General features: G+C 38.8%; 1 protein-coding gene across 10 annotated transcripts in view; it reads right to left on the reverse strand.

The window, feature by feature from the left end:
• Nucleotides 1-14301, reverse strand: part of RUFY3 (RUN and FYVE domain containing 3) — an 85207-nt gene that overhangs the window by 59891 nt on the left and 11015 nt on the right. The window contains exon 1 of one of the 10 annotated variants that reach the window (XM_060148059.1): nucleotides 8668-9262. The exons of 8 other annotated variants lie outside the window; for them this stretch is intronic. In XM_060148059.1, the coding sequence (XP_060004042.1) occupies nucleotides 8668-8845 (178 nt within the window). In that variant the 5' untranslated portion in view covers nucleotides 8846-9262. Of the gene's footprint in view, nucleotides 1-8667; nucleotides 9270-14301 lie in introns of those variants that run through there. One more of the 10 variants, XM_060148064.1, reaches the window with a different exon arrangement.

Here is a 14301-nt window from a genome sequence, read left to right on the forward strand (position 1 = left end):
TGGGGTTAGAACAACAGCAAAGGAAAATCATGCCCCATTATACTCTCCACCTTCCCAAAAAAGGGGCACAACCAACAAACCCAAAATAATACAGAACCACACTGAAGCACAGAGAATACTGTGGGCGCTCTCAAGTGACAGCCTTGCTCTCTTCCTAGCCAGGTCTCACAGGTACCCAGGCTTGGGAATCCAACAGCTTGAATTCCAATCTGAGATCCATCACTGAGTATTAGTTATCTAATCTGGTACAGCATGTACCTCTGGAAAATGACAAAGATGTCCATGATTAGCTTAGGACAAATAACCTTCTGGCGCTAGGCGCTGATAACCCAAGGAAGAGTTAATGTGAACTACACTAAGAAAGTCACAAATTAAAGTAAAAGCTCCGTTCAAAAACGGTCCAGAAAAAGCTCACCAATAAAGAGCAAAGACAGTAGTAAGGTACTGTGATTAATGACAGGGCACTAAAGCAGACTCCAGTGACAGGAGTACTAGGGAGTTGGGAAGAAATTGAAAGCAGACCTGAAATCAGAAGGAGAAAGCTGATTTCAGGGAGAGCACATTACAGTCAGCTCAGAGGAAACATGTAGCTCTTCTATGGTTTCATTACAGATTGAGGTACAAATGGAACTCTGCTGATACTTCTCTCCCAGATTTAGGACTTTATAAAATCTCAGAGGCAAGTGGGTAAAACTTACCTTGGAAAGGTGACTAGCCAGACTATTCCCAGAGCAGAACAACAAGAAGGGATGAACCTTGTCCAAAGAACTTTGTCTGGTAGGCTTCTGAGATGGTAGTAAAAGCTATAACCTCTTCACTTTGAGAAGTTCACGAAGACTGCCTTGTGCACACGTAATCACAACTCGAGAGAACCTGACTATGAGGCCAACCGGGTTGGTGGCAACAGATATTCCAATAATCTCACTGAGGGCAGATTACAAAAGGAGGAGTGCCAGAGCGAAAGCAAAGAACAACACGATTCTGTAAAACAGAGAATCCTAACAACTCAGGTTTTATTTTCTGAACACAGGAAAGGAATAAATCAAATGCTGTACTAAATGCACCTAAGTCTAAGTGCTGTGGGTCACCCCTGTGCACAGCATGCAGCATTTAGACAGCTCTGAAAACAAAGCATGCCAAAAAATAAACCCTGACCTGTGACCTGGAAAAACTCAAGATGTTTACTAGGAATATTAAAAAATTATAGTGGAAATTGAATCTAAAGCAGTAGCTCCACTTTTTTTTTTTTTTTTTTTTTGCGGTACAAGGGCCTCTCACTGCTGTGGCCTCTCCCGTTGAGGAGCACAGGCTCTGGCCGCGCAGGCTCAGCGGCCATGGCTCACGGGCCCAGCCGCTCCGCGGCATGTGGGATCTTCCCGGACCGGGGCACGAACCCGTGTCCCCCGCATCGGCAGGTGGACTCTCAACCACTGCACCACCAGGGAAGCCCAGTAGCTCCACTTTTAGGCTATTTCTCCTATTCATGGCTGTTGGAAACTCTGTCATGTAAGGTACTTAACTCTGAGTTAGAAAGATGGATGACTGCACATCTACAGTTTTCATTAAGCTTTTTTCTTTAAAGAAAAAAATAACATTGTTTCTTGATTATAGTAATATATCCTCTTGTAGAATATTTGGAAGACATAATGAAGTATGAAGACTATAAAAATCATCTGTAGTTCCACTATCCAGAGAAAACCACTTTTTTACATTTTTCGTACATTTCCTTTCACTTGTGTGTACGTGTACCTATATTTAAATCAAATTGTGGCAACTAAGACCCAACGCAGCAAAAAAAAACTGTGACCACAGTGTATATGTGGCTTGGGAGACAGTTTTTAAAACTTACTATATTTTATTTTATTTATTTATTTTTTGCGGTATGTGGGCCTCTCACTGTTGCAGAGCACAGGCTCCGGACGCGCAGGCTCAGCGGCCATGGCTCACGGGCCTAGCCGCTCTGCGGCATGTGGGATCTTCCCGGACCGGGGCACGAACCCGTGTCCCCTGCATTGGCAGGCTAATTCTTAACCACTGCGCCACAAGGAAGCCCATAAAACTTACTATATTTTAAAAAATACTCCCTGCCATTAAATATTCTTCCACAACACCATTATTAGTGTTTGTTGTATTGATGCTCTACAATTTATTGAACAATTTTCCTATTAGGTTATTTAAGTTGCATTTAAAGTTTTGCTACTATAAATCATAATACAGTGATAAATATATATACCTATATATTTTGCCTTTATCTTTGATTATCTCCTTAGGATAGATATCTGGTAAAACAACTGGAACTTAATTTTTTCAAGGCTCTTGATTCACACCGATAAAGTGATTTCCAAAAAGGCTGTACCAATATATATCCTACTAGCAGAGCCCTATCTGAGCCTTCCCACTTTCATCAGCACTGAATATTATTCATAGATATTTTAAACAACAACAACAAATTATCTGTTGTACTAAACTTCCATTTTTTTTTTTTGCAGTACGCGGGTCTCTCACTGTTGTGGCCTCTCCCGTAGCGGAGCACAGGCTCCAGACGCGCAGGCTCAGCGGCCATGGGTCATGGGCCCAGCCGCTCCACGGCATGTGGGATCTTCCCGGACCGGGGCACGAACCCGTGTCCCCTGCATCGGCAGGCGGACTCTCAACCACTGTGCCACCAGGGAAGCCCTAAACTTCCATTTTTGAAATAAGATACAATGAGTCTATAATATGAGATAAATGATTTTTAAAAATTTAAAATACCCAGAAACATAAGTTATGTGTAATGGAGGGAAGGTATTCCAATAATCTTTTCATAAACTTTTCTTTTAAGAATGATTATTTTCTGGGGTTATGAGGCATTAATGAGTTCACCTAAAGTGTGGTAGATAGCTACAATAAACAGTACACAGTAATATAAGGCCTTCTGAAGGATGCAAAAGTTTTACCCTAAAGAACTTTCTGTATAATCTCATAAAGTATGAATCACATAGGTTAAAATAAATCACTGGAGAATGATTTAAAGTGCATTCAATCAAGCGACACAGACAGTATCCAACGATTCAGGAGATGAAGGATATTGGACTTGTTGGAAAAGGTTCATTGATGAACCCTTTCCTAATTTAATGTCAGCACGGAGAATCTAAAGCGGGAATAGTATAACAACAAGAATAATCAGGGTTTTGGCAAAGTGCAGAATCACAGCCTGATTGAAATTGGTAAGCATTGAAAAGGAGTTTGAAAAAACATTTGATAAGTAAAATTACCCAAAAGAAGGGCATGGGAATAGTTAGCTAAAGAATAAGGATTCAACGTCATTACTGTTTCAGACAATCCATAATCATGAACATTACTGCTACCACAAACAGCTTTCCACGTCATTTTGCACATCTACTTGAGAAACATTTTAAATTTAGCACATAAAGGTGCTGCCTGCCCACCAGGTCAGTTTCAGCAGTGTGCCATTTTTACTGTTTCGCAGCATCTGCACAACTATGTAAATATTTTTATGGGCTTTATAAAAACGGGTGGAAAGAGGAAAAAAAAACCCCAAGTGGATAAAATGCTAAGGTATCCAATTTAATTGATGGCAATCAGCAAGCCTGCCCCAATTGGCATGCTTTTGGCCTCATTTGGATGCTCACTGGACATAAGCTGGTCAATGCCACGTTCAATTGTGTACAAAACTACTGGAAATATGTCACCAGAGACTGGGAGGAAGATGTTCTTTATGACACACAGGTCTATTGTTGGACGTACACTCACTGAATTGCGGTGTAGGTGAGCTGCATGTGGGTTGGATGGAGGCTCCAACACTTACTACATCTCTGAATCTGTCAATTTGTAAAATGGGGATAACAGTACCTAGGCTCAAAGGGTTTTTGTAAGGATTAAATGAGATAATTCATATATATTACTTAGAGGAAACAGTTCCTGGCACAAAGTAGCTGCTCAATAAAACATAGCATCTCTTCTTGCTACACCACCACCACCACTACCACCTTTTCAGGAATATTCTACATTCAATATAAAGGCTGCCTGAAACAGGCTCTTGTACAAGAATGAAAAGTTTACTTTCTTGAAGACTCATTTGGCAATTTTATAAAGAATGAATCAGTATAGGAAGAGAAATGGTTTGGAGAAAAGCTAAAAGTAGGTGTAGGAATCTGGATGTGACATAATTAGATCCTGGTAGTTGCGGAAACTAAAATGAAAGACAAAATTAAGCTTCTGTTGTGGAACGGAGCACATAAATCCCTCTTTTATGGCCTAACACATACAGCACTATTTGTTTAATCATAGCAGAAAACTACAATAGCCAGATGCCTTAAATCTGGTTTATATAATTTCATACATATATATTTCATACATTGGCTCTGTACCATGGTACTGCAGTGATTGCCATTTTACTTGTTGAACTACCCTACTTCCCACTTGTCAATAAGCTCAGAAAATACGGAGGAGCGGGCTTATTCACTGTGCTGTACCTCAGGACCTAGCATAGTGTGGAGCATAAATTCTGATCTTATGATAAAAACTGTGTTTTTTAAACACTGCTTTTTTTCTTTGGGGGTTCTAACAGACCCTAAGGATTTTTCCCCTAGGAAAAAAAAAAGCACAAATGTAAAATTTTACATATAATTTTTTGAATCATGGTTTCCAGATTTAGAAGCCCTGCACTAGACTGTAGTGAATTCATGCTATGAAGTTTCTTGGTAAACAGCCATTTGGCTTCCCCTGACAAAATGCCCACTGGGACAGGCACTTTTTTCATTAAAACATATGCAGGTCCCAAGCAGAATGGGGTTTTACTAGTGTGCAGTGATATTAATGAGTAAGAGTATGTTAGTAAATGTCAATGGAGTTATCTCAGCACCAGACACTTTCCACAGTCACCAGATAACAAACATTTTCCATTTCATCTTCAGGGGATTTTTCCTTGCTTGTTATATCAGTAGCGTATTCCCTACTGAATGGAAAAACCTGATCCCAAATCTACACCCATACTGTCCTTTGGGAAGTGTGGTCACTCTAAGTGTTACCTGGCTTTGAATTCCATGTCCAGTTCCTAAGGAACAGGATTGTCCTTTAGCAACTAAGTAGTTCACACTTGTTTTACAGCAGCCTCTGACATCTTTGTTTCATCTCTTTTCTCTCTTTTCCTTGACTGTGAATTCATTGAGGGCAAGGGCCACCTATTTCTTAGTCTCTAGAACTGGACTTTGCATGAAGGGATGCCCAATAAATATTTCTGACCAACTGACAGACCAAAACACACTCCTTGCATGTGGTGCAGTATCATTACTACACTCACAGATGTTACATATAAGCTATCTCTTTATACATTACAGTATAAGTGCCAGGTAGTCTAATGAACACTAAAGCAAAATGCAACTACCAGGGGAAAACTGCGGAGTTACGCGGTAACAGCACGTCTGAAGTCGGCCATCACATACAGTTCTCTATAGTAACACTAAAATCAAAGACTTGAGCAGAGATTCTCTCCTCAACGTGCCTGCTCAATGTATCATTTCTTCGTAGTCTGCCTCTTATTATCTGTATTTGAGAAGGAAATTTTCTAAGTCAAAAAAATAATTCAAAGCTTATAGCTGTCTTTATAACCAAATGGTATATTATACTGTACTAAACCGATCATCTGCATTTCACCTCTCAATGTCAGATTCCTCTTCTTTAAAAGAAGGTTAATAGGAAAAGAAGTATTTCTTGATAACTGCGTTTTATTTTTAACCAATTATTTTCTCGTTTATATGAATTTAAGCTACTAACCTTTAGTCTGTCTGGTAAACAACTAGTTTACACTACTCCAGAAAGTTAGATATAAAAACAGAAATACACACTAAAACGGCAATAGATTTAAGAATGGGGCTTAAACTGTTGCAGCTCAAACCACTGCTCCATGAATAACTATTACACAAATAACTAAATTTATAGGGTACTTTACATTAAGTATCTCATTTAATCCTCTAACCTACTATCTGGTAGGTACCAGTCCTAACTACTTGTTATACCCGAGCTTGGCCAGCTCACTATGTACTGTCTGAAACGTCCCCTCCAACCCCTACCCGCCACGGTGTCAGCCTGGTGATGGTCTAGTTATCACGCAAGGTTGAGCCCAGCCCAAGTGTCACTTACTGGATGAAGCCTTTGCTGAACCTTCTCCTTACAATTAAAAATTTGGAGATTTGCTCCAGGTTTTTCAAAAAAAAGTGTATTAAAAGAAGTGAGAGAAAGATCACCTCCTTGACCACCAATAAGCACTGAAATAATTAAGTGAGTTTTTATTCCCACGTATTTAAGAGTTAAGCTAGGCAGAAATTCTAGGTCCTGGCCTACACTTTGGACAACACAGTGAAGGAAGGAACTGTTTTCAGAAAACAAAAGTTGGAAACCGCAATGCTTGTAGTGCTGAGGCCACAAAGTTAGTCTATATTATCCTCTTAAGAGGATACATTATGCTTTTGCCCCCTTTCTCTTGTGGGAGTCAGAGGGCCCCAATGCAGGATTTGCGCGGTCAGATGTCTGAAGTATTCTATGAATACTCCTGTGCCTGGGCACCAGGTGCTCCATTTTGTCAACACAGTAAGATTCCCATTATCACTGGCCTGGTGATCACCACTTAAAGGTTAGTAGCTAAATTAAACTTAACAATTGTCACTAGCATCAATATTAAAGCAGACATTTCTTTGGTTCAAATGACTGTTTAGACATCCAGAGTTAGCCAGTGGAGCAAGGAAACAAAATCCCTGTATTTTATTTACCTGGTTTCCTAGATCACTAAACCTATAGATGTTTTCCTGGGTTTGGACTTTCTTTTATTACTTCTAGTGCTAATCATTTGAAATTGTTTCTTCTTTTACCCAATTTAAGGCAGAATTCCAAAATTCATTTGTTAGCATTTCTCTATTTTCCTCCACACCCTCCATAGTTGACTCTAAGGTGTTGGGAACTTCCCATTTGTCTGTTTCCCTTAATCTAAGGATGTGCCACTTAAGCTTAGGTTGCAGCCCTCATACATTTTCCATCACAGAGTTCTCCATATTGAATTTAAACAGTACCACTACAAATGCTTATATGAACCAAACAGCTCACTTTTGTTCACTCACAGGAATCTTGCTCAAAAAACAAATATGTATTCAAATTATTAAATTTGTTAAAAGTTATTTTGAGACACTGACACATTAAATTTTATAATTAAGGGAATATTTGATATCACATGACTCTCAAAATGAATATATTTTAAAACAAAATATGCAAATTGAGGCATTTGCTAAAAGACTTCTTGGTAGCCTTCTAAAAATGTATTTTTCTTCCCTAAAGATTTTTAAAGTTTTGGAGGCTGTTCCTAACACTACTGGCATTGTATGCAGTTCTAGCTGATGTCCTCTAACCCCTGTGTACATTCTGAAACTTAGAGCCAAAGGAAGCTGTCCAGCTGACAAATCAATTGTTAAAAGATGCAAAGGGCCTTAAAAACTACTTAAACATTGCCCTTAAAGACACACCCAAATGAATGCTTTGTGTTGTGATGTTAACCCTCTCTAAAAGTGTCTAACTGGGAAAATAAAATCCTTTTCAGACACAAAGAGCGAAATCTGAGTCATGATAAGATTGCAATGACACTAGGTCAAGGGAAAGGAATCACTTTTCCTAACCCAATTGCTAAGTGCAATTCACCTTGTGCCCTCTATCCTGCAGTATGTCTAAATATTAGGCAGATTTTATGAAGAATTTATTCTCATACGTGAGCATTTCTGTCTTCATTATTTTAAGGGTAGAGAATAAACACTAGCTAAGAGGTCACTACATAAAAATACAAAACAATTTGACTCAAATTATGACTCATGTTAATTCTCTTTCTTACTGTACTAAGAGAATTTAGGGGTAGAAGATGAAACGCTCTCACAATTTAGAAAAGGTTCTGGGAGAAAGTCACAAGTCAAGAACCACAAAGGTCTCAAAGGTACTGACAGTGGAAATTTCAAATGGGTCATCATAGATACCACAAATAACTTATAAAAAGCAATGGCCAATAGGTTCCATGGGAAGGAATTACCTTATCAATCATGCCTTTTGAAGGCATTGTGCTTTTTTAAGACACCATATTCATTAAGTAAGCACTGAATGGAAAAGTGCTTTCTCATCTAACCTTATAATCTATATTATTAAAGAAAAAAATGTTTGACCAAATATTTTCTAGATATCATAGCCTGTTTAACATTATATCCTGATGATAGGATACCCTTCATGACCGTTTCAACTATATCATGTACAACCCTATAATTATGGTCATGCTTTTTTATCTTTATTAAGAATCACTACAATTTCTATAATATTTTAGCATCTAATCAGAATTAATAGCTTTTTCATTGTTGATTAGGGTCAGATGTGATAAGTGACCTCAAATGTTCTTTTTAGAGGCTTCAAGACAAAGAACTCTGAACAAGCACCAGCATCTTTTGAAAGGATACCTCAGGGGGCAGGGAAAAATTATTTTTCCCAGTAAAGTAGAGAAGGGGAGCTGGTGGTAGGTAAGGATGAAAGGTTTTCAGGCTTGTTAATAGTTTACAGCATGGGTTCTTCCTGCCTTTCCCTGACCCTCCCAGCCCGAGTAACAATGGGGATGCTGGTGAGATACTAGTGGATGGGTTCTAACCATACCTTCGTGGGTAGGCTCTGGGTCAGGTGTAAGTGAGATGTCATCCAGCTCTCGCAGGCAGAGCCATTCTCCATCCATAGACACTCGGAATTTGCAAAGGTAGATGGTCTCCATAGCAGCCTGTGTGATCTTGTCAGTGGTGGGGGTCGGCATATCGGTGGGAGGCGTCAGAGCCGACATGATGACTCAGCTGGGACCACAACACACACACACACACACACACAGACACACACACACACACACACCCCCCGCACAAAAATAAAGCCTCCTCAACAAAAACCCCCAATCCAAAGCTCTGCAACAAAGCTCTCAAGAAACGGGGTGGGGGAGGTTAAAAAAAACACACCTTATGGTTTAAGAACTAACTGTTCAAGATAAACAATTCTACACTATCTCTTCTCATAGACAGCTCCTACCACCTAGCAAAATAAGATGATGCTTGTCTTCTTCCAGCTTCTCTCTTGTTATCTTCCCTTCCCTACCTCCTTCTTTTTCAGCTGAGCCAGAGGCTTGAAATCCTGCACAGCCGATGCTACCTTAGCTGGCTTTGAAAAACTGGCCTCTGTATGAGTAAGTGAAAAATCCTCCTTCTCTGTGCAGGAAAAAAAAAAAGTACAAAAGAAAAAAACACGAACAAAAAATAAACAAATATTTTCGATTTAGCTTAAAAAAAAAAATCCTGAACTGCAGAAATCACTTCCAGGATCTGCTCAGAGGAGCTGGGATGCTGAGTTCTAATAGGATTGGTCGTGCGCAGTAAGCAGGGTGTTGACCAAAATGGCTGACTAATGAACTGAACTGAAAATTCAGGCTCATGTGACCAGCTGCTCTGAACGTAGGGCGAGCAATTCCCAGGATGCTTTATAGATGCTGCTGATGCAGGGAGAGCAATTAGGCTGCTAGCTCTCATCCTGCACAACCCACTTCCAGACTATGCTAGTCAAACTGTGATCAGACATAACACAATGCACATATCCTCATCAATTCCCCTCTCTGTGGGATAAAAGGGCTGGATAACAGGAAGACAGTTAATACTGGGTAATACTGCACAGCAAAGATGGTAAAAGAGGTAGTTAGATTACTTTAACAAGCACATAATTCACCTCTTTTTTCCTTATATACTTAGCTATCAAAATTCTTTGCTCTGCTAAAGGTGGTGTTTTAAGAAAAACTAAAGCAGATTTTCCATTTAAATACTATACTCTCAGGCATTCATAATTTCCTTATCTAAAGTACAAAGACCTAACTTTGTAGACAGGACAGAATGCAAGAAAAAAAAACTTGAAGTGAAAAAAGTAAAATCCTTCCTGATTAATGGCAATTTCCCCCTCCCCTTCTGATATTGCTGTATTTACCAAGTTTCTGCATTAGATTATTTTCTAGTACCTTAAAAATTCTCCCATCTTGGAACATGCTAAGGGCACATTATCCAGTTCTCTTAAACCAATCTACCAGTTTACCCACCCACCCACGTATCTATACTACCCAAGGAGACCATTATGCCTTGGTAGCAAGAAGTTAGGTACTTGCTTTCTGAGCTACATAAATAACAAGGAGATAAGGGATGACAAAGATTTTCTTTGAAAATGTTTTGGACGATTGAAAACAAGTTTTTGTTTGTTTGTTTGTTTTTACTTAAGGGTCTGGTTTTTAGGAGGAGCACAAAACTTCAAGAAATATGTCCCAAGATGATTTATTGTGTTCTAGGATTTCTTATCAGAGGGTTATCTAAAAACTGAAAGAAAAATTTCTCCTTGAGTATTATTATAATTTTTAAAAATATTTTTTCATTTTTGTATGCGTTAGGTCTTCGTTGCTGTGCACGGGCTTTCTCTAGTTGCGGCGAGCAGGGGCTACTCTTCGTTGCAGTGTGCAGGCTTCTATTTGTGGTAGCTTCTCTTGTTGCAGAGCACAGGCACTAGGTGCGCGGGCTTCAGTAGTTGTGGTGTGTGGGCTCAGTAGTTGTGGTGCACGGGCTTAGTTGCTCTGTGGCATGTGGGATCTTCCCAGACCAGGTCTCGAACCTGTGTCCCCTGCACTGGCAGGTGGATTCTAACCACTGCGCCACCAGGGAAGCCCAAGTATTTTTATATATATATATATATATATATTTATATATATATATACACATACATACATACATATAAATAACTGAATCACTTTGCTGTATACCTGAAACTAACACAACATTGTAAATAACTATAATTCAATAAAACAAATTTTTTTTAAGTAAATGAAAAGGAAAGCCATACTGGAATAAAGTGTTTACAGCAAATACAAAAAAATTCATAAATGCTTTCATCCTAATTTGAGATGCAACTCAAAGAAAAAATGCTGAGAACCAGATTCTGTAGGTAAACAGGTATTTTCATATTGTTAGAGGGAAGGCAATCTGGTACAATGTAAGAATATATATACGTATATGCTTATTTATAATTAGGAAGAACATCAGCAAGTTACTAAGGAAAATAAAATTTTCCAACTAGGTTTATTCATTTCTATTTAAATCTCTTCCAACATTATTCTACATCTGGACCAGAGCTATTCATTCATTCATTCATTCAGTAAATATTCACTGAGAGTACTCCATGTGCCAGGCACTGGGCATGCAGCTTAAGACAAGATCACTTCTTCAAGGAAGCAGAGTTTACATATCCAAATACTGAATATAAGTCTTTATTTAACACATTCACATTTAATTACAGTGCAATTCCTTTCTAGCCAGACATCTTTATAGATTAAAACTTAAAGGGAGATAGTTTATAGTTTCACTTTAAGCCATGTAATACTTCAAAACACCGTTAAGCAGTCATTAAAATCTTTAAAATTACACTGAATAGTTCCTGGAACCACAATACCAAAGAGCCCTGGCTATCTGTACATATGACATCAAGACTCTAGGTCACTGATACATTCTTAAAATATAGAACTGTGAATATGTGAATTAATCTGAATGCTCTGGGATTGCCTGTGTCCACCAACATCTGAATTCAGCCCGTCACAAACCATGATGGACAATCTTCCCACCAACCAAACAATAAGCATTTATTTAACCCTGAACAGGAGATCTGGATTGATTACAACGTACCAGCAAAACAAAAACATCTAGGTCAATAAGCACAGAAACTTGATTAACATTCCTTCCAAAGGTCCTCTCCAGGTAGACACAAGGAAGGAAGCCCAAAGCAACTAAAACTTCTGCCAAGGAGAGAAAAACCGGTCTGTACTGGTTACCCTTGAGTTTCCCATACCTATCAGTTTGAGGGGGTATTAGCAGTTATTTCAGAAATAAGAACTGTGGGTGGGCAGGAAAACCTGTACTTTTACCCAGTTATACCTGTTTGCAGGTAACCACTCTTGAGTCTTCAACATGACAGTTACTCATTGTTCTGTTCATAAGCAATGAATTTACTATGAAAACACGCACTAAATAGAGGACTAATAAAAATAATTTTAAATATTGCTTGGTAATGTTTTTACCATGTAAACATATTAGCTTAGAATATAAGGGCAATATTAAGTCATCAGTAAGACATACAAACCTTGAACTTTTTTTTCATAATCTTTTCTCATAAACACACTAATTATAAGCTGTATTGAACTATTTTCTCATTTGATTCCACTTGAGAATAACAGCATATATTTGTAAAAGAGTTGTGAGGAGGTCTGGGGTAGTTTGTGGCCCTAAAACAGAATTAACAAGGCTATGTGAAGTTCAAATCCAAGATAATGACCTGAACAATACTATGTTCTAACTGCTCACCCAGCATGAATTTTCCACATTATGGTTGATTCAAAGCAAATGAGATTCACTTTTCAAAGTTAGTATTTACATTCCTTTAAAGTATATTTACTCAGCTACTATTATAAGACAAAGGCTGATTTGTCACACCCAATGGCCCTGTTATATGATGTGGAAAAATTATTACTACTTAAGGTAGCTACCATTTATTGAATTTTTATTTTCTGTTAGGTGCTTTGTAAATATCATATCAAATCCTCACAAGAATCCTGCAAAGTTGGGACTTTCCTGGTGGCGCAGTGGTTAAGACTCCGTCTGCCAGTGCAGGGGACACGGGTTCGAGCCCTGGTCCGGGAAGATCCCACATGCGGAGGAGCAACTAAGCCCGTGCACCACAACTACTGAGCCTGCGGTCTGGATCCCGCAAGCCACAACTACTGAAGCCCGCGCGCCTAGAGCCCGTGCTCCGCAACGAGAAGCCACCGCAATGAGAAACCCGTGCACCGCAACAAAGAGTAGTCCCTGTTCGCCGCAACTAGAGAAAGCCCGTGCACAGCAACGAAGACCCAATGCAGCCAAAAAAAAAAAAAAAGAATCCTACAAAGTAGGTATTGATATTTCCTCTTTACATTCAAGGAAACCAAAGTTGAGCCACATAACTGGCCCAAGATCACACAATTAGCAAGTGGCAGAACCAGGATCCCCAGCTGCTTCTAGAATGCCCATGAAGTCCATTTTTTCTTCTATACTTTGCAGCTTCAGCACTCCACCCCAAGGATTAAACTTTACTCAGGGAAAATAAAGGAAAACAAAACAAAAGCAAAAACAAGGTAACACAGGCAAGGTCCTCTTGAAATTTCCTAAACAGTTATTTCAACAAAGTTAAGATTTGAAGCAGAGAAAAAATTTAACCGCTTTCATGCTTTACACCTTAATGTTTCACAAACCATATATTCCACTTAGTCACCCTTATACATCTAGTTTACGTTTTTAATAAGTGGTCATTTTCTTTTCTTTCTTTCTTTTTTTTTTTTGGCCAAGCAGCAAGGCTTGCAGGATCTTAGCTCGCTGACCAGGGATCAAACCCAGGTCCCAGCAGTGAAAGTGCTGCATCCTAACCATTGAGCACAGGGAATTCCCAAGTGGGCATCTTCTGAGAAGCTGAGAATCCAGCATGTATCTTTCTGCTTGTGCTGGCAAAGGGTAAACCAGATTCTTCCTGACTATTGTGAAGGATGTCACTTGCTTAACTGTACCATTGAAAAAACCATCTTACCGAGTTCCCGCCACATTTACTTATCCGGGTGGACATATTAAGAACACCTGATACATCCAGAAGTGTTAAAAGATAAATGAAGTGGGGGGGAACGATTTTCTAAAATGACTCATTTCAGAACTTCTTTAAATAACAAACTTCGATGCCTAATTTTAATTCTTAAAAAAAAATCACCAATACCCATGAAACCATTGCCCAACTGGAGAAACAGACCAGTGTCTTTCATTTACATGCTCCTTCTCTGTTCTGAATTCCTGCCTCCCCTTTTGAGGCAGCTACTTCTGAATTTTGTGTAAATCACTGTCTTATTTTAGAAATATTACAAATACACGGATGCCTAAATAATATTTTAGCTTGTTTTTTTTTTAACTGTAGCGAAAAGGGTTTGATACTGTATATAACCTAAGCCTTTCACTTAAAACTGTATTTTCTAAGATTTATCCACATTGTAGTGTGTAGCTTGTACCTTACCCTTTGCGCTGCTGTGCTACAAGGTAATAGTCCATTGTATGTATAAACAATTTTTGATCTATTTTCATGCTGGTGAGCATTTGGGTTATTTCTAATTTTTTCGTTTTAAATGATATTATTTAGATACTTTTCAGAAATAGATTTCTG

The sequence above is a fragment of the Lagenorhynchus albirostris genome, chromosome 4 (assembly GCF_949774975.1).
Source record: "Lagenorhynchus albirostris chromosome 4, mLagAlb1.1, whole genome shotgun sequence".
Taxonomy (NCBI): domain Eukaryota; kingdom Metazoa; phylum Chordata; class Mammalia; order Artiodactyla; family Delphinidae; genus Lagenorhynchus; species Lagenorhynchus albirostris.